The 21,358-nt window shown below is 40.1% G+C and overlaps 1 protein-coding gene across 4 annotated transcripts in view; it reads left to right on the forward strand.

The window, feature by feature from the left end:
* The window catches only part of atp11c (ATPase phospholipid transporting 11C), a 36,930-nt gene that overhangs the window by 13,327 nt on the left and 2,245 nt on the right, over nucleotides 1-21,358 (forward strand). Inside the window, exons 2-30 of one of the 4 annotated variants that reach the window (XM_026357305.1) lie at nucleotides 528-647; nucleotides 2,042-2,131; nucleotides 7,225-7,305; nucleotides 8,634-8,741; nucleotides 9,465-9,593; nucleotides 9,851-9,939; nucleotides 10,597-10,647; nucleotides 11,062-11,126; nucleotides 11,231-11,312; nucleotides 11,404-11,554; nucleotides 12,278-12,475; nucleotides 12,795-12,965; nucleotides 13,409-13,608; nucleotides 13,713-13,784; nucleotides 13,887-13,960; nucleotides 14,060-14,163; nucleotides 14,298-14,479; nucleotides 14,803-15,069; nucleotides 15,196-15,373; nucleotides 15,489-15,591; nucleotides 15,695-15,840; nucleotides 16,030-16,089; nucleotides 16,698-16,825; nucleotides 17,025-17,160; nucleotides 17,260-17,325; nucleotides 17,476-17,579; nucleotides 17,690-17,846; nucleotides 19,728-19,827; nucleotides 21,073-21,104. In XM_026357305.1, the coding sequence (XP_026213090.1) occupies nucleotides 528-647; nucleotides 2,042-2,131; nucleotides 7,225-7,305; nucleotides 8,634-8,741; nucleotides 9,465-9,593; nucleotides 9,851-9,939; nucleotides 10,597-10,647; nucleotides 11,062-11,126; nucleotides 11,231-11,312; nucleotides 11,404-11,554; nucleotides 12,278-12,475; nucleotides 12,795-12,965; nucleotides 13,409-13,608; nucleotides 13,713-13,784; nucleotides 13,887-13,960; nucleotides 14,060-14,163; nucleotides 14,298-14,479; nucleotides 14,803-15,069; nucleotides 15,196-15,373; nucleotides 15,489-15,591; nucleotides 15,695-15,840; nucleotides 16,030-16,089; nucleotides 16,698-16,825; nucleotides 17,025-17,160; nucleotides 17,260-17,325; nucleotides 17,476-17,579; nucleotides 17,690-17,846; nucleotides 19,728-19,823 (3,408 nt within the window). In that variant the 3' untranslated portion in view covers nucleotides 19,824-19,827; nucleotides 21,073-21,104. The remainder of the gene's footprint in view (nucleotides 1-527; nucleotides 648-2,041; nucleotides 2,132-7,224; nucleotides 7,306-8,633; nucleotides 8,742-9,464; nucleotides 9,594-9,850; nucleotides 9,940-10,596; nucleotides 10,648-11,061; nucleotides 11,127-11,230; nucleotides 11,313-11,403; nucleotides 11,555-12,277; nucleotides 12,476-12,794; nucleotides 12,966-13,408; nucleotides 13,609-13,712; nucleotides 13,785-13,886; nucleotides 13,961-14,059; nucleotides 14,164-14,297; nucleotides 14,480-14,802; nucleotides 15,070-15,195; nucleotides 15,374-15,488; nucleotides 15,592-15,694; nucleotides 15,841-16,029; nucleotides 16,090-16,697; nucleotides 16,826-17,024; nucleotides 17,161-17,259; nucleotides 17,326-17,475; nucleotides 17,580-17,689; nucleotides 17,847-19,727; nucleotides 19,828-21,072; nucleotides 21,105-21,358) is intronic. The other 3 variants (XM_026357306.1, XM_026357307.1, XM_026357308.1) reach the window with 3 other exon arrangements.

Raw genomic sequence — 21,358 nt, forward strand, 5'->3', positions numbered from 1 at the left:
TGGGAGAGAAGAAATTAAGTTATAGTCCCTGCACAATCACCATTTTGGCCCACTGACCCTTGTCATAATTTTTTGTCCTTTCTCTGAGTTATTAGCTAGCGCGCAACACTTCCAGTAGAGTGCTTTTCAAGTCTTTTTAATTTTCTGCACCACAGTAGAAATCCTAATCTTTTAATTCCTAACCTCTGGGTGGAATTTAAGCCTCATAAGACTGGACATTTTTTTATGGCCACAACAAATCCTTTGTGATCACTGTGGATTTGCTGCACTTGAAATAACAGTGTCTCATAAAACAAGTCTTGTTTTCATAGATTGACTCTATACCTATATTTCAGATTTTAATTCTTTTTTTCTGTAAGACTAATTGTTTTGTAGGAGCTGACTGGGATGGTTCAGTGTCTGATGTCTGTAAGTAAAATACTTGTGATTACTTATAAGTCCTTTCTTTCCTTTCTCTTTTTATCTTTTTACTTCTCTACCCCCCCCCCCCCCCCCCCCCCCCCCCACCTCACCGCTTCTTCCTCTAGCTGGGCGGTGATGAAAGAAGAGTAGACAGTAGGACTATCTTTGTTGGTCATCGGTCAGGCCCCAACAATGAGGCGTTCATCCCACCCAAGTTCTGTGATAACAGGATTGTGTCCTCCAAGGTAAGTAATACTCTCACGTCCACATACCATGACATTTATATATCACTGTTTGTTTCTGAGCTTTTTTTTTTTTTTTCAACTCCCTTCAGGCATTTATAGTCTCATATCTAACACTTGGAAAGCATAACAAACTCTACAGCAGACCTGAGCATTCCCATGCTTTCCTTTCCATATCCCTCCTCCCCCTGCCTCTCTGTTTGTTCCCAACAAAAAGTGATTATTTGTCTATCAGGGGAACAGTGGCTGGGGTAATGCATTGCTGCTATTAATATACTGACAGGGTGGGCAATGCGGTCATTTCCCCTCTAGGCTCTGCTGGACCGCATCCCCTCCCTCACTTAAATCTTACTCCTCAGTCTTGTGTCCGCAACTGTCTCAGGCAGGACCTGGCTGGCTTATACATATAAAAGTTGAATGTGATGAGAAGGAAGCGTTGTGAGAGTAAGACAGCAGTGGGATTTATAGTGGTGCAGAGGGTCCCAGTTAGTACGGGCCGATCAATTGGCTCTTGCCGGCATGTTGGGGTAAACAGTCTTTAATTACCCCAGCTGTAGTGTTTATGCTTCTCCATGCCTCTGCTCTCCATCATCCTGTTGCTTTTGCCCTCTGCAGTGACCAATCTCTGCCTCTCCTCTCTTACTCTCACTGCTACTGCACCAGCACACATTACCACCCCTTACCACTGCCACTCTCCTTTTCTCATTACTTTTACTCTATTTTCTCCCTGGCAAAATGAGATGGGCCATTCTGCTGTCGCTGCATTTCAACGCGCTCTCCATGCAGAAATTCCCCTTCATAAACAGTGCTTTATTGCTATGCCTGTGCAAGTGTGTATGTAGAAGTGCATGTGCATGTATGTGTATGTGTTTTCACCCTGGTACTATGTTGTCTTAACAACAGGGTCTTGTTGAACCATCTCACAGGGATTTAGACTGATAAAAGTGTTGCTTGAACCCTGATGGTATCAGCAGTCACAGCCACTTAACAAAACAACACACAAACAGTCACCAGCCTGATAAGTTCATTGGTGCTGCATTCAAGTGTAGCCAAATTAAGGCGATAAATTGCTAATCTGAGTGAATAGAATACCTGTGGTTCCCCAAGGGATGTTTCCCTAGGCCCCACAGAAAACAGAGACTCCAAACTATTGAAGTTGTCTTTCCTCTTCCCTTCCTCAGCTCAGACAGAATACACATTACCCCTGGTCTGTGAACACTGAATGCTTCTAATCTACCTCTCCTCTTGCCAAGCCTTTCTTTAACTTCCCAGTGTTTGGTTGCAGCACATTACACACAAATGGGGAAAATCCACAACACAAAGCAGTCCACAAACTATAATGCGTATTTGCTTTCTGTGATTCAAATGCTGTCTTTTTTTTCTCGTCTCCTCCACAGTATACTGTCTGGAATTTTCTACCAAAGAACCTGTTTGAACAGTTTAGAAGAATTGCCAATTTCTACTTCCTTATCATCTTCCTGGTTCAGGTAATGACAGGTTTTGTCAGTGTGCTAAAGAAATAAAGTTTTCTATTGATGTTACATACTGAAATCATACCTCTTTTGTTTCCTGTTCTGTGATGTTGTGAAACCACATTGATGGTCAGTATGTCCAAATAAAATTGGGTTCACAAACTTACACAATAAATGTGACTTCTGTGTAAAATTAGAGAGTATGAGAAAGCATTTGTTCATTTGCATATGGCCTGACAGGTGCAAAACAGGTTGTCGGTGTGTGTTTTTTCAGAGCGTGTTTGAAATGTGAACAATCAAAGCAGTTGTGAAATTGCTGAAGCGCAGAACTGTTTGTGTGTGAATCCTGTATTTCTCACACTGTGGGGGCCGAAACCTTTTTACCTACTCAAATTGTGTGATTGTGGGTACAGCACATTCCTCCACCATACAATGCATTCAATATTTGAGTGATTATTTGGCAGTTAACAGTTTGGTTAAATGTAGGGTGGGTCAGTGCGAAGTGTAAACTCAAGAGTGAACAAACATGTCTGCGTGTGTGTGTTTTCATGAGAGACTGATGTAATCTTTACTTTAAGTCCCAGTGGTTGTTTACCATTTTTGCACTTCTGCTGTAGTGCATGTCTGTTTAAGAAATAGAATTTTAAAGTATGAAATAACTCAAAGGTATATACAAATGCATTTAAGTGAATTAAATGTAAGGAAATTTGTAAAATATATCTATAAATACATATATACATATGTTAACACTCATACATTTATTAGTTACCCACTAAAGGAATATAGATACATTTCATATATTTACCCTAAGATAGTTAAAATGTACAAAATTATATATAAATGTATGTATGGTCTATCTTTCAGAACAAGTATCCATTTAAGATGCAGCAAGAAGCTACATAAAGCCTTTTATCTCATACAACCTTCATTGCGCCAGAGTTGTTAGATCATTGAAAAGGGCAGTTAGCATGTTTTTGAATTGCTTATTATATTTTTAGTTAATGCTTATGTTATTCTCTGAGAGATAACACCTATTTCATTGTATTTTAGGTTGTATTTTATGTTTATCTCGGTGTTGCCTTGGAGGTGTGGTCATTGTTAGCTTGCTGTGTGCTGCCCTACACTCTTGAATAGAATCTCTGGAGCCAAGAGCGCTGACTAAAATGCATTGACTTGCATTCTTATTCCCTTGCTTCGTGCACTTAAGTGACCTCTCCTCTCCTCTCCTTACCAATCTGACAGTTTAGAGAAAACGGATAACAAAGAACATAAAGTTGTTACCTGCATCTGTGCTTGTTCGTCCATCACCTGTTTCTTCCTTGGGCCCTTTTTTTTTTTTTCACCAGAGATGGAAACTACTGTCATTTTAGATGCAACCTAAACCATGGTGGCAAACAACCCTCTAGTGTAAACAGATTCTGCTGTTGCGCCTTCTTAGGAAGGCTGTACTTTTGCTCGTTGCATACTATGTGAATGAGCTCACAAGTGTTGAGTGCTCCCAGAAGCGCAGCACTATATTAAAATGATAAATAGTATCATGTGCTGCTCTCACAAAGTATTAAATCTCAAGTAAATAAATTAAAATGTTTAAATGTTCTTTTGTTTCCACGTGTATTTTCAGTTGGCACCCCAGACTTTCTTTTTTCAGTTTGTCTAGTTTAACTCTCTGTCAATATTTTTTTTCTTTAGCTACAGTGCATCTAGCTAAAAATAATGCAGTCTTATACAGCAGTCCTAAAATAAACCCTAACTTCGTGAGAGAGATGATGATTAAACTGTATGGTCACTGTCAAAGATGTTGTTTGAGCTGCTGTTGATCTGTAATTTATTCTACTTAGAAGTGTTTCTGTATTTTGCCCATTTGTATCAGTGAGGCTAGGCCTAACAGCAGAAATGCCTCACTGTATAATTGAGCGCATCTCAACAACAGCATGAATGACCATAGAGCTCCCTCTGCAGCACTCCAACACAGTTTGAACAAAAACACGATCATCTTCGTGAATGGAGGATTTATTTCAGAACTGTTGTATCACACTGCAATAGTTTAGGTTGGTGTACCTAATAAACTGACTATTATCCCCAGCTTATTGATAGGAGTGCTGGATTTTGAAATTTATATTTTTGTTCATAATTGGATAGTATTTTTAAGGACAAAGGCAGGAAACATGGAAGAAGACAGGGTGTATGATATGACGCAGAGGTCCGCAGCCGAACTTGGCGTGGTGATGCTGAGGTTGCATGGAATGCTCTGTAACCCTTTGGGTGCTAGGGTGCTCCTAAGTACCGGATTTTGAAAATTTGTGAGTTAATGTTTGAAAATATCTTGAGCTAATGCAGTTCTTGTTTGAAGGAGTAAACCAATAAACCATAACCCATAAAGCATGTTTGCATCACTGGCACTAACACATACAATGATTATATATGTGATGTGTGCAGTGTGAATGCATTGTATCTATGTAGATGTGCTTGTGCATGTGATGTTTGACTCGGTGGGTGTCCTGGGTTTGCTGACAGTGTTTACCCAAGCTGCAGCGTGGTTGGCGTTTTTCCACTAATCCAGCCTCTCTTGAGGGGCTTCTTATCCCAACCGCTCAGTGTTTCCCGTGCAGCCTGCCTGCTATTATGTTAGAAAGAGGATGAGAGAGAAACAGGTACACAGACTCTATGTGCACTCATTTTGTGCACAAGCTTCTCACATACAAAAATAGACCTTCTCACTTCCCCTGAGAGGCTCCATGCAAATGCTCTAGCAATAACCAAATTTAACACATCCTTCAACATCCTTTTGTCTCTCTCTTTGTCATTGGTCAATTTTTTTTCTGTCTTTCTTTCTCCCTTTGTCTCCCACATTCCCCCCCATCGCTCTGCAGCGCTCCACTGCTGACGTCAGCAGCCAGGAAGCCCTCTGTACTTCTGAGTGCCACAAATAGACACAAGCAGATAAAAAAGCACCACTCTCCTATAAATAGCTCTGCATGTCTTTGCTTGAATTTGATCAAATGGGAGTAGATCGCTGTGAGAGAGTAAAAGAAACAGTGATGAGAGAGCAAGAGTAAAAAAGGCAGAGAGAGAGGGTGAAGGGATAGGAGGACGCGAGAGCCCACAGTTGTGCCCTGGGACTCTGGAGACCTGCTGTCTGTTGCTCACTCTGACACACTTCCCGGTTCAGATGAAGGGTTTTGTGCTGCTCTGCTTTGCTGATGTGATATCACACCCGCACATTAGCAACAGCACACAGTTCAGTACTTTATTGCTGAGATTTTTTTTTTTTTTGGCTTTGCGTTTGATGCAGAGGAAGAAAGGTATTTGGCCATCTGGAAGTTTGGTGGGGTTGGTGTGAATCAGTGCAGATAAACTGTGAAAAACAAGCTGGGAGGGAGAATTTTGTGCTTGGCAAAAGTACAGTAGCGGAAGGGTTTGTGTACGTAGAAGCTTGCTTTGCTGTGCATGTGCGCTTGTGCACCACTTTATTAGACCACATTAGCTACACCTGTACAATCTAATGCAATCCTGTACAGCAGCTCTGCAATGAATTTGACTTTCACAAGGTTATAATATCTTAGTGTTTGTTAAAATTGTCTGTATGTATCCCACTATACTATTGAGGTTATAGTGGGTGGTGGAGTCATACTGGAGTGCATCATGTCATCATAGAAGTGCCAAAGATGAATCCAAATCAAACAACGCTGTATAAAACCTTCTTTCTGTGCTGCAGTCACCCGCTGTGAAGTTTGGCCATCTGGCTGCTGCATTAGAGGGGCACGTTGTCCTTTGTCTTTCCTGTAGTGGTATATACATTTTTTGTGATAGGACAAATTTCATTACAGTCAGGGTTAACAACATTGTCGCAATAGAAATTTTCTCAGATTACATTTAGTAAATCTACTAGCCACATATAACCTATGGGGCAGTGTTCCAGTGTAATAAGTGTTCAACAGTGTCTTATGTATCATCCTCATGTACACACACGCATTGAGTACACCTGAGGCTACTGCAGCAGAATTAATCAGTTTCACTAGAATTGCTAACATTTACAAATATAATGCAGACTCTCCTCTGAATCTGCATTCCTTTAAATTGTCAATGTGCATTAGTCTCTGGCTTGTTATTGATCAATCCTCCAGTTAATTGTAATCACAGTAAGGCATCACTACCCTGCTACTTTCTGTGTATGAGTAGGTGATTATATGTGGGCAGACAGTAGCTGCACGTTCATGACGGATTACTGAGCAAGCAGTTTATATGTTTCATTCTTAGTCATAGCACTGATGAGGGAAACACCGGAGACTCCTTCAAGATACATCTACTACCCTTATTTAAGCTGAAGTGTATCTGACAGCATGTAATGCTGTCCCCTGGTCAGAATATCAACACATACGATGTGTTGTGTCTTTGAGAGCTGTACTGCACTCTCTGACTCAGGGGAAGACATGGATGCATTCGGCAGGATCAACAATAGCAGGATAAATCCATCTCGTGATAGTTTTAAGTAATGCACAAACACACAAAGCCTTTTATGTAACAGGGTTTTAGCTGTGAGCCATTAGCTGTGAGTCAGGTGCAGCTTCTAAGCTGGTTGTTTGGGATTACCTGATCAATAGTCACACTGTTATTTGTGTTGTGTGTGTATATATATATTTCTATATAAGAATGCAATACATACACAGATACCATTTCTTTCACAAAGAACTCAAGCAGGTAAGGTGAATCCAATAAAGCTTTGTGTTGGCCCTCTCCCATGCCTTGGCAGAGAAAAAGAAGTGCTGGCATGCCTACAGATTAAGCACAGGCCCACTTGATTAAGAGTTATGTGGTCCAGAACCTACTTCTCTCCCTTCTGTCAAAATGTAAATTGTCTCCCCTGTGTTGAACAAATTTGGGCAATGACAGACACTCCTTACAGAAACAGACTACACCCTACATTTAGTGAACTAGCCCCATTTTCAAAACTGTTACCACACACTCCTCCCTCTGTAACCACATTTGCACATGTGCTGCAGTAGGATTTAGTAGTGATAGAATTTTCAATGCATAGCTTGACCTTCAAGGTCATATGTTTCTAACTGAGTGTTAACATGACATTTCCTTTTATTTTTTTGTCTCAATAGGTGATAGTGGACACCCCCACCAGCCCAGTCACCAGTGGCCTACCCTTATTTTTTGTTATTACAGTAACTGCTATCAAACAGGTGAGACAGAGTGAGCTCAATGAGTGTTGATAACAGAAACTGTTATCAACACTGATGTCCTCATTTCAGCAGAATTTATTTTATTGCATTATAGTCTTCCTTTCTATCTATATAACCCACTGCCTTCATAACTCCCTTGCTGTGATTTTTTTTTTGTATAAACTACGTGACTAATGCTCCCTTGGGTTTTTTTATTAATGTGCTCCACTGCTGAATTCTGATTGGGGAGAAGACAAAATTGACTCTCTGAGAGTGTGAGCAAATGGGGGGGAGAGAGAGTAAGTCTATTATAGAGATACAAATTATCAAGGGGGGTGTCTGCTTCTTTGACTCCCTTGCTGCCATGTCCCAGTTTTAGATGTATTGTTTTAGAAATGGCTTTTTAGTTAGTTTACAGCTGCGGCTTTGAAATTCACAATAGCGGGTGGACTTCCTTCTGAAAATATATGGGATGCACTGATAACACTTGGCTGCCTTCAGCCAGGCTTTGAAGTGGGACACCAAGGTGGTCTGTGTGACACTGTTATTTCAACTGACTGTGCATTGTCTCCCCTATGTCGCTCCCTTTTATTTATTTTTTCTCCACCTGGTATAATTTCTCCGCAGCACTCAACTCGACTGTCTCTTTGCTCCTGTTACCTTTTCCTTAAATCCTGCTTTCTGGCTGTAACTCCACCTTGGCACACACTCTGGTTTCCCTTTCTACCCTCTGCTTCTCTGCACCATGTTTATCTTCATCACATTTGTAAAGTACTAATGGAGTCTACGCTGTGCTTTGTGCCCTATGCTGCTGCAGCCCCAGGAGTTATGTTTTCACTTAACTCTATTATTTATTTCATAGAATACTCTGACTGGCCACTTTGTTAGTTACACATGTACAATCTAATACAGCAGCTCTATCATGTCTTTTATTTTCACACGGTTATAATTTCTTAGTTTTTGTTGAAACTGTCTGAATGGTGATAATTCTACTATCAATTTATTCCTGAGGTAATAATGGAGTCATACTGGATTAAAGTATATTAAGAGGTGTTGTAGTGCCCCATTAATGTAAATAAAGTGGCAAAACATTAGAGCACAACTTAATATAATGCACTCCAATTATCAACTTTCTGACAGTTTGAACAGTTTTCAAAAACAGAAAAAGTCATGGCAGTGCTGCTGTATTGTATTGCTATTGTACAACTGTTTACATTGGTGACTTTGGTGAAACAGTAGTTTACAGTCACTGTCTAGTTGTCAACATCCACAGTACTAATGCCACAGATTTTGTTCTTTTTCTTGCTCTAAGCAAATGACACAATTCTGATTTTGCTATGTTGCCACAGGGATATGAGGACTGGCTACGGCACAAGGCTGACAGCGAGGTGAATAAGTACCCAGTGACAGTGCTAGAGGACGGCCGGAGGATACGGAAGGAGAGTGAGAAGATCAAGGTACCTTTCAGCAGCCACATTTTAACTTGGAAACACTAGAATAAGCATTTTCTTAGAGACATGGCCAGACGGAAGCTGTTGGCAGCTTGACATGACTGTGTTTGGAATGTTTACACATAGGAAAACATGCTCTGTCTACGACTTACACGTTCAGCATTGGTAGGTGGAAATTAATGTATCCAGGATGCCATTTGAAGATTAAATCTCCAATGCATTCTGTTCATCTTAGGATATTCAAACGATTAGACATGCAATAAACTTTTTTCTTTTTTCTTTTTTTTTTTTTCTTCAAAGTGAACTGAACCCTCACTTTGTTATAAGACCGCCGGTCCTGCTGACACCACTGAGAATTAACATCCAGCTGTCAAAATCAAAACAGTGGTGCTTCAAAACTGTGAACAGCTGCTCTTAGCTACCACCTCGTGCTAAAGGAACTATGGCTTAAGTAAACATTTAGCAAACCACATAGAGACTGATCTTTGTCAGTAGCTGGCAGACCAACAGAAAGTTCAAAAGTGAGTGAATGTTGACCACTGATGAGAGGACCAGTGCAGGGATGCTCATATTGCTCTGTTTAAGCTTTATCTTCATGTAGACAGTTGTTTGTTTATACATAAGCCACAACAACTTGGTAGGAAATTATTGAGAATATACCTGGTTCCTAAGAAGTAGAAGAAGCAAACTGAAATGTTTTTACAAGTGGTGTTTTGTTTCTTTGATTAGGTTGGAGATGTTGTGGAGGTGGAGGAAGATGAGACCTTTCCCTGTGATTTAATACTGCTGCAGTCTAGTCGAGATGATGGCACGTGTTTTGTTACCACAGCAAGTTTGGATGGAGAGTCTAATCATAAAGTAAGCTTTGCTATCCCAATTGTTTCCTAATAGGATTGGTTATAATATTTTTTAAAAAGAAAGGCACCACTTTTTTGATAAGTCCCCTAAAAATATGTTTGTGCCTTTTTGTGTTCAAGTGTCAAGCACAGTTTCTGAATATCTTTTGTGTTCTGTCCCATTTTGCTGCACTGTTTATGTGTGAGAGGAAAGAGAAAGATAAAATAGTCACTTGACTTAATTCACTTTCATTTGACACTCTGTCTATCTCTGTTCAGACACACTACACTGTGCCAGACGCAGAGAAGGATCTGGAAACTCTCAATGCCACCATCGAGTGTGAACAGCCACAGCCTGACCTTTACAAGTAGGCACTCATCATGTGGTCCGAAAAGTTTTACACTACAAACATGTGCTGCATGTGGTTTGTTTGGCAATGGATTAACTCAATGCCAGTTGAAAATTTTCTTAATGACTCTAATATTAAACATTTAGACTGTAAAGTGGAGAGGTTTTGATACAACATCGTCACTTTGTTAGTTGGTATTGTGTTAGGAATGGTTAAAGTAAGCCTGTTATTTACTGACATATTTAGTTTGCCCAGCACAATAAGAAATGTTTTGCCCAGTTTATCCTTCACTTGCAGGACTCTTCTCGTTCAACTAACAGCCTTTGGCTCCCCCCTGGGGCAAGGGGTAGGTGTCTTCCTACAGAGGCAGACGTCAGCGTGGTGTTTTAAGATGTGCTAACTAAGTCATGGCAACAAATGCTGACTGTTCAAAGTGAATGAAACTGACTGTGTACGGCTGGCTAACCACCAGTAATTAGCTGGCTGCCAAACCTCTGCATCTGATTTTATGTCAATGAGTACTTACAGCTTTGTAAAGTAGATTAACTCCGCATGGATTCGGATACCTCCACTTGAGTTTTAACAGATTGAGTTATGCAAATCAAATATCACTTGTACTTTTTTACAAAATGTAAATGACCCCATATTATCAATATGTTTATAATTGTGTTCTAGGTTTGTTGGCCGTATGCACATTTACAGAAACAATCAGGAACCTACAGTGAGGTGAGTGCACTGGTGCACCTCAGCCTACATTAAGTGAAAGAAAAATCAAAAGACAATTGTTTAAGCACTCATTTGTTTTGCTTTGCATCACGAACAAATCATTATTTCATTGATCCTCCATTTCAGACAAGCATTAAAAATGAAAACAGGTTGGCAATGCTTCAGCCACTGCTTCCAAATCACTCCCACAGGCATTTATCATTGACTGCTTTGTAATGGCCCTATAAACAAATGCCAATGTCCTTCTCAAGAACACTGGGACCCATGTAAGCCCAGACTGCAGTTATTCTGTGTATTGTCACTGCGTATTTTAGAGTGGATGCCAGGTTGCGTGCCAGGTTTCCATTTAGAGATTATAAGAGTATGTGGATGCTTTGTGACAAACCTCTCTGATGTACTGGTGTGATTGCACAGATCTGTGGGGCCAGAAAACCTTCTGCTAAAAGGAGCAACTTTAAAGAACACTCAAAAAATCAGTGGTGAGTCAAATTGTATTGATTTTCATTCAGTAATTTTTATACTTTAAGAAGGTTCACCATTTAAAAAATTATTAAATTTCTTTTTCTTCTCTGTCACTCTCAAGGTGTTGCAGTTTACACTGGCATGGAGACAAAGATGGCTCTCAACTACCAGGGAAAGTCTCAGAAACGCTCGGCTGTGGAGAAGTGAGTTCAGAGGAGAGAGTGCAGCCAATTTTAATATATGTGACATACCTTTGTTTCTAATTCTTTTGTGTGTATCTTTTTGCATTTCCAGGTCTATCAATGCCTTCCTTCTGGTTTACCTTTGCATATTAGTGAGCAAGGCCCTGGTGTGCACTACACTTAAATATGTGTGGCAGAGCAAGCCTGGACAGGATGAGCCATGGTACAACGAGAAAACCCAGAGAGAGAAGGACACCAATCAGGTGAGTGCAAGCTGTGATCTGCCTGTGCTTGTTATCCGAACAATGATGTATTAGTTATTTGTCTGACAATAACAGCCCAAACCAACTGCCAGGAGAAAATACTCAGTCAGAAAATGTTAGCCTCCAGAGAGCTTCACAGGCATTACCCCTGCCGTGAGAAGAATGGCTAATGAGTTCTGTTGGATTTGCATCAGTATATTATCATGCGTGTAATATGGTAAATACTTAACCCCTGGAGGTTTGTAGTAGTGATTTCTGGTGGCACAGCTCCATCCATTATATTACAGCGTTTTACAAGCATTTTCTTCCCCTTTGAGCCACTGTAGTAAAATACAACAAAAAAATACTACACTGTAAAACTTACATTGTGACTTGGTCGATTTTACTGGTTGCTAAACTTATGTGCTAACCTCAAATAACTGCAAACATTACGAGACAATGTTGCAACTGCTTCATATTTTCATATTTATTGTTTGAATAAAATAGGATGACAGATTTACAGCCGGGGGACTTTCTGTTTTCTGTTAGACTAATGTTATGAGTAGAGAGTACAGTGTAGGTGAACTTCCACCCTGCAAGCATATTTTCCAAGCTTTCTTACGTGAGATTAAATTTAAAATATTAGTGGTGCATTATCTAATAAAATAATATTGTTGTTGTTTTAAATTAAATACACAGATTATAACCTTTACATTTTAAAATGAGCCTGTTCTTTTTCAACAGTACCTAAAGATGTTCACTGACTTCCTGTCCTTCATGGTGCTCTTCAACTTCATCATTCCGGTGTCCATGTATGTGACAGTCGAGATGCAAAAGTTTTTGGGATCCTTATTCATCACATGGGACAAGGACTTCTTTGACCCTGAAATAAAGGAGGGGGCACTGGTAAACACATCAGACCTGAATGAGGAGCTGGGACAGGTCAGGCAATTTAAATATATAATAATAAAATTATTTTTAAAAAGAAAGAGCTGTTGATAGAGCACTACCATACTTATACTGTAAAAGCTGCTTATAATAACACTAGATCTTCCTGAGTTATTTTGTTTTTTATGGCATTCGCTCAAACAGCGCTGCCAGACGGCTACGTCAATTAAAAATTATGCTTTGTTAAACTGATTAACACGCTGTGATTCTATATGGAAATAATAATCTTATTGTTGGAACATGTTAAATTGACAGCTGCATTTAATGGGTTTGGGAATATTTCTGTCCTGTATTTTTATCACATTGCCTGCAGGTGGAGTATGTCTTCACAGACAAGACGGGGACGCTCACTCAGAATAACATGGAGTTTATAGAGTGCTGTATTGACGGCATCCAGTACAGCTACCACGACAACAGTTCAGAGGTTGACGGGTTCTGTGTCACAGACGGACCTGTGAGCAAACTGCAGCAGAGAGCTGGCAGGGTGGGTGTTGTGGCGTCCCTCCATCTGCTGCAAAAAGTCACACAAGCAGCAACATATGGCCATTACATAGCTCGCTGCTCAGAAACACCCTTCAAAGGTCACCCACATACTGTCTTCTTGACATGTCAACATATGCACTCAACATGAAGGGGTTGTATACTCATGACATGAACACATGATAACATTTAACAGACTGTTTCTACTACTTCAACAATTACACTATCTGAACTCTGTATGTCTCCTAATTAAAAAAAAAAAGAAAAAACTAGAGACTGAGATCACTCTACAGCATCTCTGTTTAGTTAGGGTCTGGTCTCTGAATGGGACATCACATTCATGTCCATTTTAAGCAGAAAACCAGGACATTGCAACAGTTTCATTACTTTTACATACAACTGTATCTAATTTTAATATATTAAGTCTTGTTTATATTTTGTTATTAGGAGAGGGAAGAGCTGTTTCTGCGTGCCCTGTGTCTCTGCCACACAGTTCAGGTGAAAGAGTCCACAGAACAGGGTCAAGACCAAGTCGATGGACTCACAGACCAGGTTGATGGCTTAGAGGTGCTCCAACCACCACAGGAGCAGAGAGGCTTTATAGCATCCTCACCGGATGAGGTTGCTCTGGTCAAGGGTGCCATGAGGTAAGAAATGTTTTGCAAATCCTTCATTTATTAAGCTTCATTACTGTTTATTCATGCAGCACACATACTTACATAAGTAATTTGTGATGATTTGCCTTCTGCAGGTATGGCTTCACATTCCTGGGTCTTGAAAGTAAAACCATGAAAATACTTAACAGTAACAATGACATTGAAATGTAAGTAAGTCAGCAGTTTCATATTTATAATAAAGTGTTTGTTTTTTTTACATTGTACCACATTTGACTAACATGTTTAATTTAATTTTGTACATCCTAAAGGTATGAACTGCTTCACGTGTTGAACTTTGACCCAGTGAGAAGGAGAATGAGTGTAATAGTCAGATCCAGATCAGGTGAGCCTGCAATTACTGTCCGGTTTATTGCATTGACCATGACTTAGTGCTGACTCTTTTCCCTCACCATGCTGTGTGTTGGTGGTTTTTTGTGTTTAGGTGAGACGCTGCTCTTCTGTAAGGGAGCGGATTCTTCCATTTTTCCCCGTGTCAGACAGGAGGAGGTCGAGAGGATACGCATGCATGTGGAGCGCAATGCAACAGTGGGTGACATAAGATATTGACTCTAAAGTAAATTAATTGTTTTGTCAAAAAGGTTTTAAGAGTACAGCACTGTGAAAACAGATCACTTTGTGTTCTCTTGTCATAATTGGGTGCTGCGTCTTTCATTTTTCAGGAAGGCTACCGGACACTGTGTGTGGCCTATAAATATCTCAGTGCAGATGAGTACGCTCAGGCAGATGCAGGACTAAGAGAAGCTAGACTGGCTCTGCAGGACAGAGATGAGAAGCTCATGGCTGTTTACAACCAAGTGGAGACAGACATGAGTCTTATAGGAGCTACTGCTGTAGAAGATCGGTGGGTTCTCACATTATTATTTAATGTATTTTAATCATACAGGAGTCTACCATAAATATGCACTAGAGTAAGCCCATACTGCCATCTTGTGGTTGAAATTAGGTACTACTTCACTAGTTTAAAAAAAAAACAATACATATATAATGTTTTAGAATTACTGTTGTAAAACGACTTCTTTTTTACTGTAGTATATTATACTTTATCACCTGTGAAACTGAACCCTGATAACAATCATTTGCTATTGATGGTATACATCAACATCTTACAATTAGTGTCCTAACCTTTCTTGGGTCTCTCTTCTTTCTTGTGTTCTTGTTTCCTAGGCTTCAAGAGCAGGCAGCAGAGACCATGGAGGCTCTGCAGGGGGCAGGTATGAAGGTCTGGGTCCTAACAGGAGACAAGATGGAGACCGCAAAGTCCACCTGCTACGCTTGCAGATTGTTTCAGAGAAACACAGAGCTGTTGGAGCTGACAGTACGTACTTTGGAGGATGGAGGGAGGAGGCGCGAAGAACGTCTGCATGAACTTTTGATTGAATATCATAAGAAAGCTGTGCAGGATGCACCACCAGTTAGGGCAGGCGTCACCAGGTTGGTAGATTGCTAGATTTAGCTGTACTAACTTAAGCTGCTTTGTAATGACTTCCCCTTTTTAATCTAACATGCACATCTTTCACTGATAATTAAAGGTAAACCCACTTCTCTTTTGTGTTGTAGAAGCTGGTCTTCAGCCAGCCAGGACTATGGTTTTATCATAGATGGAGCCACTTTGTCGATGGTGCTCAACTCCGCCTCTGACTCTAACTCAAGTCTCTACAAGAACCTGTTCCTGCAGATTTGTCAGAACTGCACAGCTGTGCTCTGCTGTCGAATGGCTCCTCTGCAAAAGGCACAGGTCAGAAGAATCTGTTAAAATGTTCAAAATATTTATTATTAATTAAATGATTTATACAATGAAGACTTGGCTTAAGATTTTTTTTAAAGCTAAATCTTTCTCTCTTTACTTTTAGATAGTTAAAATGGTGAAGAACTCTAAAGGCAGCCCCATCACCCTTTCTATTGGAGATGGTGCCAATGATGTCAGCATGATTTTGGAAGCTCATGTTGGCATTGGTGAGATATCTCATGCTGTAGCTGAGGAAGTGCTGACTAAGGAGAGGAAAAATAAATAGATATGGTGATGGTCATGTGTATTAATTTGTTTTTGATGTTCCAGGTATTAAGGGTAAAGAGGGTCGGCAGGCAGTGAGGAACAGTGATTATGCTATCCCCAAACTCAAGCACCTCAAGAAACTTTTGTTGGCTCATGGGCATCTCTACTATGTCCGCATTGCGCACCTGGTGCAATATTTCTTTTACAAGGTGGGAGAACATATGTGTTAGCAGACAGATATTACAGAATCAGTCCTCTTACAGTTAAATATATTTTTAGGTTGAGCTTGGTTAGCTGTCAGTCAGTTTTGTACCTGCAAACCTTCACACTTAAGATTACCTTTGATGCCCTTTGATGTGATCAGTGTGAGCCTTTTCTCTTTCCCTTTGTGCCTGCAGAACCTTTGCTTCATCTTACCTCAGTTTTTGTACCAGTTCTTCTGTGGCTACTCCCAGCAAGTGAGTATGTCCCGAGGCCCTTTGAGGGTCAAAGATGTTCTGAACATGAAAGGAGGCAGCGTCCCTTGAATCTACACATCCTCGTCCTCCTGAATGCCAGACTCTTTCCCTCAGATTGCCCCTCCCTCACTGCCCCCTGGATGTTTGAGCTCTGATTGATGTTTATATACTGGCTTAGACAGCATAACACCATTTACAGTAATACAGACATGTCATGCTCCACCATATATCTTCATAATATAATATTCAATTTGTTATAACTGTATAGATTTAGGATAATTTGTGGTATTGTCTCCATAAAAATGTTCCTAAGACAGACATATCTGCTAATCACCACATAAGATACTTGTTCTATCTTTTGGTGTGTTTGTGAAGAGTGAGGGTGAATATTGTATTCTCCTTCATGCCACATGGCCCCCATCTTAGATCTTTCATAAGTACATGAAAGATGTATATAAGCTTGCTTATATGACACACTGTCTGCGTAAGTATGATGGTGTGTATTAGTTTTGTCCTCTCCGTGATATTAACCCCTGGCAACCCTTCCCTCCTCCTCCTTACCAACCCCTCCTGCTTCACTCTCCCCCGGCTGCTCTCATGCTCCCCAGCCCCTGTATGATGCGGCCTATCTGACGATGTACAACATCTGCTTCACCTCTATGCCCATCCTGGCTTACAGCCTCTTGGAGCAACATATCTGCATTGGTGCTCTGCTGGATAATGCTACCCTCTACAGGTAAATCTGGGAACCTTTATTTAAAAAATCTGCAGTAGAATTAAACATGTAGATGTGCTTGGTCCACTTTACTTAAATTGCTTTTCTAAGTAAAGAGGACCAGTAATCATATGATCAGTGCTTGAATTCAATTAATGCATTTTTCTTTGTTTAAGTTAGATATTGTGTTGTCATCTTTCTCTTTCATGGCTTTCTTTAGACAGATTGCTAAGAATGCCATGTTACGCTGGGGACCATTCATCTATTGGACCTTACTTGGAACTTTCCATGGCTTGGTCTTCTTTTTTGGTGTTCGATTTCTATTCAGTAACCCAGCACTGCAGGATAATGGCCAGGTTTGTGCCACGATTTAATTCAACTTCTAAATGGATATTAAATTAAATTACTTAATTAGGCCTTGTAGGTTTAATAATTTGACTTTGATTTAAATCTAGGTTTTTGGGAACTGGTCATATGGAACAATTGTCTTCACCGTCCTTGTCTTCACTGTTACGCTAAAGGTAAACCCACTCTCTTGTTGTTTGTTTATCTGGTTGTAAAGATGAAGGTGTATCATTAGAGGAGTTGTTTAACAGATTTTGAAGCACATCTCTTGCATTGCAGAAGACTGACTTGGGCATGTGTTGAGTGACTTTTCTCCTTTGTTCTAGCTTGCTCTGGACACACGTCACTGGACATGGATCAACCACTTTGTGATCTGGGGATCCCTGGCTTTTTACGTGTTTTTCAGCTTCTTCTGGGGAGGAATAATATGGTTAGAAAACATCTCTGTATGAAATAGCACACAAACATTGCAGTTATATTTCTGTCCAACCCCTATAGCTCTTCCAGCCACTGTAACCCAAAGTGTTCCCTTACCTGCAGGCCCTTCCTGAGGCAGCAGCGTTTGTACTTTGTGTTTGCCAACATGCTAAGCTCCGTGTCAGCCTGGCTAGTCATCATTTTGCTCATCCTGCTCAGCCTTCTGCCAGAGATCCTGTTTGGGGTATTCCGCAAGCCCCGCGGCCCTCATTCTCGACAGGTAAAGCTGAAACAAACACACACACATACACACATTTTCACTCTACTTTAAGAAAAAAATCACAAAGGTTTCGTTATTGTTAATAGGTTTAATTTCCAAGCAAAGCGTAAGATCTGGATGGTGGGTAGTTATGATATAGGATAGTTATAAATTTAAATCAAATCCCCCAGTTATACCTGTATCGTTCTCTATTGTTATAGCTTTGTGTTTACAGAGTGATGCTTCACTGCAGAGGAGTATTGGCCACCAACGCCTCCGTCACCTGTGTTCTTAGATCAGGAAACAGAGGGAGACATCAATAAATTACCTGAATCAGATTAGTTAGTAATATAAACTGTTGTTGCCAGCTGACATACAACATACAAACAAACATGATAGTACTCTGCTAACTAATTTAACACATTTCCTAAACATGATTTTAAACACATATTCAGCATTTACCAGGAAATTTAAAGAACCTTTTACACATTGCATCCACTGCATTTTTAAGATGTGACTGTAAAATCTTTTGCAGGTATTTTTGCCATTTTCAAGTATGACCCTTGCTTTTTAGAGGGGCTATTTATTCCAACTCATCTCACTTCAGAAGACAACATTCCCAGATATATTTGTCATTTCAGTTTAATCCCTGTGAAACTAATGTGTTTTCCAAGTAGCCGGATATGTTTGGTGCTATGCACAGTGCTTGGATTTGTTCCACACTTGTGTCTAGACTTGTTCTATTTGCTTAGCAAAGTGGCAGGACTATGTGTTGGCCTATGGGCATTTCAGTTTACAGATAAATTTAATGATAGTTGTCCATTTTAGTTTTGAACACCCTCTTTAATCTTACTGCTTACTAAATTTCACCTTTTTACCTTTTGTTATCCTAACTAGTCCTCATGATTTAGCATCTTAACACTTTTCTTACTCTGATTTCTTCTCTCTTCCCCTCGGGACCTGGCTCTCTAAAGATGAAACATCGCCTTCCTTCCTCTGGGACATCTACTATCTTCATGTTATCTCAAACCGCTAGCACTCACACCTTCTCGTGGAGTGACTGAGGTCAACTTTCTTCCTTACGTCTTTTTCCTGCAGAGTTTCTGTGTCTGCCAGTCTGCTTGTTTCCTGCCTGTTGTGTCCTTCCTCTCCAACTGTTAGACTCCTTCCTTATCCTCTAACTATGGGTACTAACTAGGGTGTTGAATTTTACAGTCCCCATTCACTTGGACAGATTAAGATTATAGATGAGGAATACAAACTTGGAAGGCCCAATCTTTAAATCATGACTTGAATTCTTTCCTTTTGATACAATTATTAAATTGAGCTGGTGGGCCAATGTGTGCCCAACTCCTCCAGCAGTGTGGAGCAGGACCAAGTGTTCATGCTGAACAAGTCCAATTAGTCTTACATTCTCATCTGTCCAGCTGTTTCAGTCGATGTCTTCTCCCAGCTGCCTGTGCTGCTCCAGTGCCTGCTGTCCCCGCATGTTAAAGTGAATGCAGCGCGTCAAAACATGCATCTGCATGAGGCTCAAATCAACAATCTCATCCAGGATCCTCACCAAAGTCCCTGTGGGCCACTGCATTTTGTGTGTGCGCGCGTGTTAAATTGTACATTCTTTTGAGAAATGTGCAAGAGTAGTTGCCCTGCATAAATCTGGACCAATGAATATAGAGTGAAAGCTTTATTGCAAGGAAATGTGTCTTTAAAAAGACACCCACATTGATGGGCATTGTCCACATGATCAGTTTTAAGTCTTTGTTTGTATATAGTATGTTCTGTTTATGTATGTCCCTGTGTGTATGACTGTGTGAGCGAGCACAAGATGGAGTTACAGGCTACGTGTGAATGTGTGTCAGCGTAGTGATGTCAATGGTGTCTCTTGCCTCACCTTTCTAGAACAAGCTGGTTCAATCAAGCGTGGGGGGGCCCCAGTCTTCAGCCAGGCCCCTGCTCATGAGAACCTTTTCAGATGAGTCCAATACTGTGTTTTAAAAAGGTACCAGCCTACCTTCAGGCCATTTAAACCAATCAAAAGACTCACTCTCTTGGTCAACCTCTCTAGCAGTTCTGGTCCCTAAATCTTGAGTTTTTAACAAGAGAATCAAAGGCATACTGGTTTACAGGTCACATCCAGCAAGACCCGGTGTGTTTTATGGGTTGTGTAAGCTGATATTGGGTGGCTGAAGAGACTCACCTTTTCCATGTCCATGTTTCGTGTAAACCGTGTTAGTTAAAGGTGCATTTATTTAAAGTAAATCATATCTAGTCCCATCATGGCAAACCAAAAACATATTTTGTATATTGACATGCTTCTCTCAGCCTCCCTTTGGAAGCCCAGTTTACATTACCTTCTGCATGTGCTTTAAAACCCAACTTTAAAACCCAATTTCAGTCTGTCTCATGTTTGGACTAGGAATGTCCCCAGTCTGACAGTCGAGTATTGTTTGTAACATGGTGTGGCCATTGTTTTTGTCCTGTGTGCATGTTCAAATCTGTGTTGGGGGTTGTGGTTGCAACTTTCTTTTTTGGCGAATGATGGATGCATTTGTGAGTGTTGAGCTTAGCTCACTGCATGATGCGATGTTGCCTTAACCCATGTTGGAAAGCTGTTTCTTCACTATAGTGGGTTGACAACAAAATAAATACATTCATTTCAAAATATCTAGAAAATTGTAACAGTTAAGTCTAATAAATCAAATATTAAATTAAATGAAATAATCTAAATAAATAAATGAGATGTTATGGAATCTGAAGAAATCTAGTAAATGTACATAAGGTGTGAAATATACCTCCTGAATTTTAGGATATATTCCAATAAACTTTTAAATCGCAGCTTATATTTTAAATACACAGACATCTCACATGCTGACATATGGCATTATGAAATGCAACAGGTGACAACATGAAAAACATCTGGATGAAGTGCCATATCATAATCAGCTGATTTACAGTAAACAATTTAGAAATTTTAGAAATATTACAGTTTTATACTCAAATATATTTGTATCTAATTTATTTATTTGGAAATAGAATGGAAATTATACAGACTCTAGCATTTGTTTACATGTTTTTTTTCTCTAGGTGGTTTGTTTTGTTTGTTTATTTTTTTGTCCACCCCCTGTAGGAAGGTCTAAATGACATCTCTGTCTACCTGGGTCGTTGATATCTGTTGCTTAACCGTACCACCAGGCTGTTTGCATCAGCTTACACTGTTTAACCTGCATTTCTATTCTCCCTGTAGCTGTCAGAGAGCAGCCTCCTACAAACACCCAGGTAAAGCACAAAGACAAACCTAACCTTCTGTGCCTGCTCGGTGTCCCTGCTGGTCTTCAGCAGATCAGTAGATGTTGGTGAAATCATCAGCAATACCTCTATTAATTTCAGCTTGTCTCTGGTTGCGGGTGTAATTTTAGTGACAAATTGTGTTAATGTGGCCAATCAATGCTTCTCTGTTAATTTTTGGGTGATTTCAAAATGTCTCGTCTTGACTCTTCTTCCTCTTGTTGACACAAGCTTGCACTAAAAAA

The sequence above is a fragment of the Anabas testudineus genome, chromosome 10 (genome assembly GCF_900324465.2).
Source record: "Anabas testudineus chromosome 10, fAnaTes1.2, whole genome shotgun sequence".
NCBI lineage: Eukaryota > Metazoa > Chordata > Actinopteri > Anabantiformes > Anabantidae > Anabas > Anabas testudineus.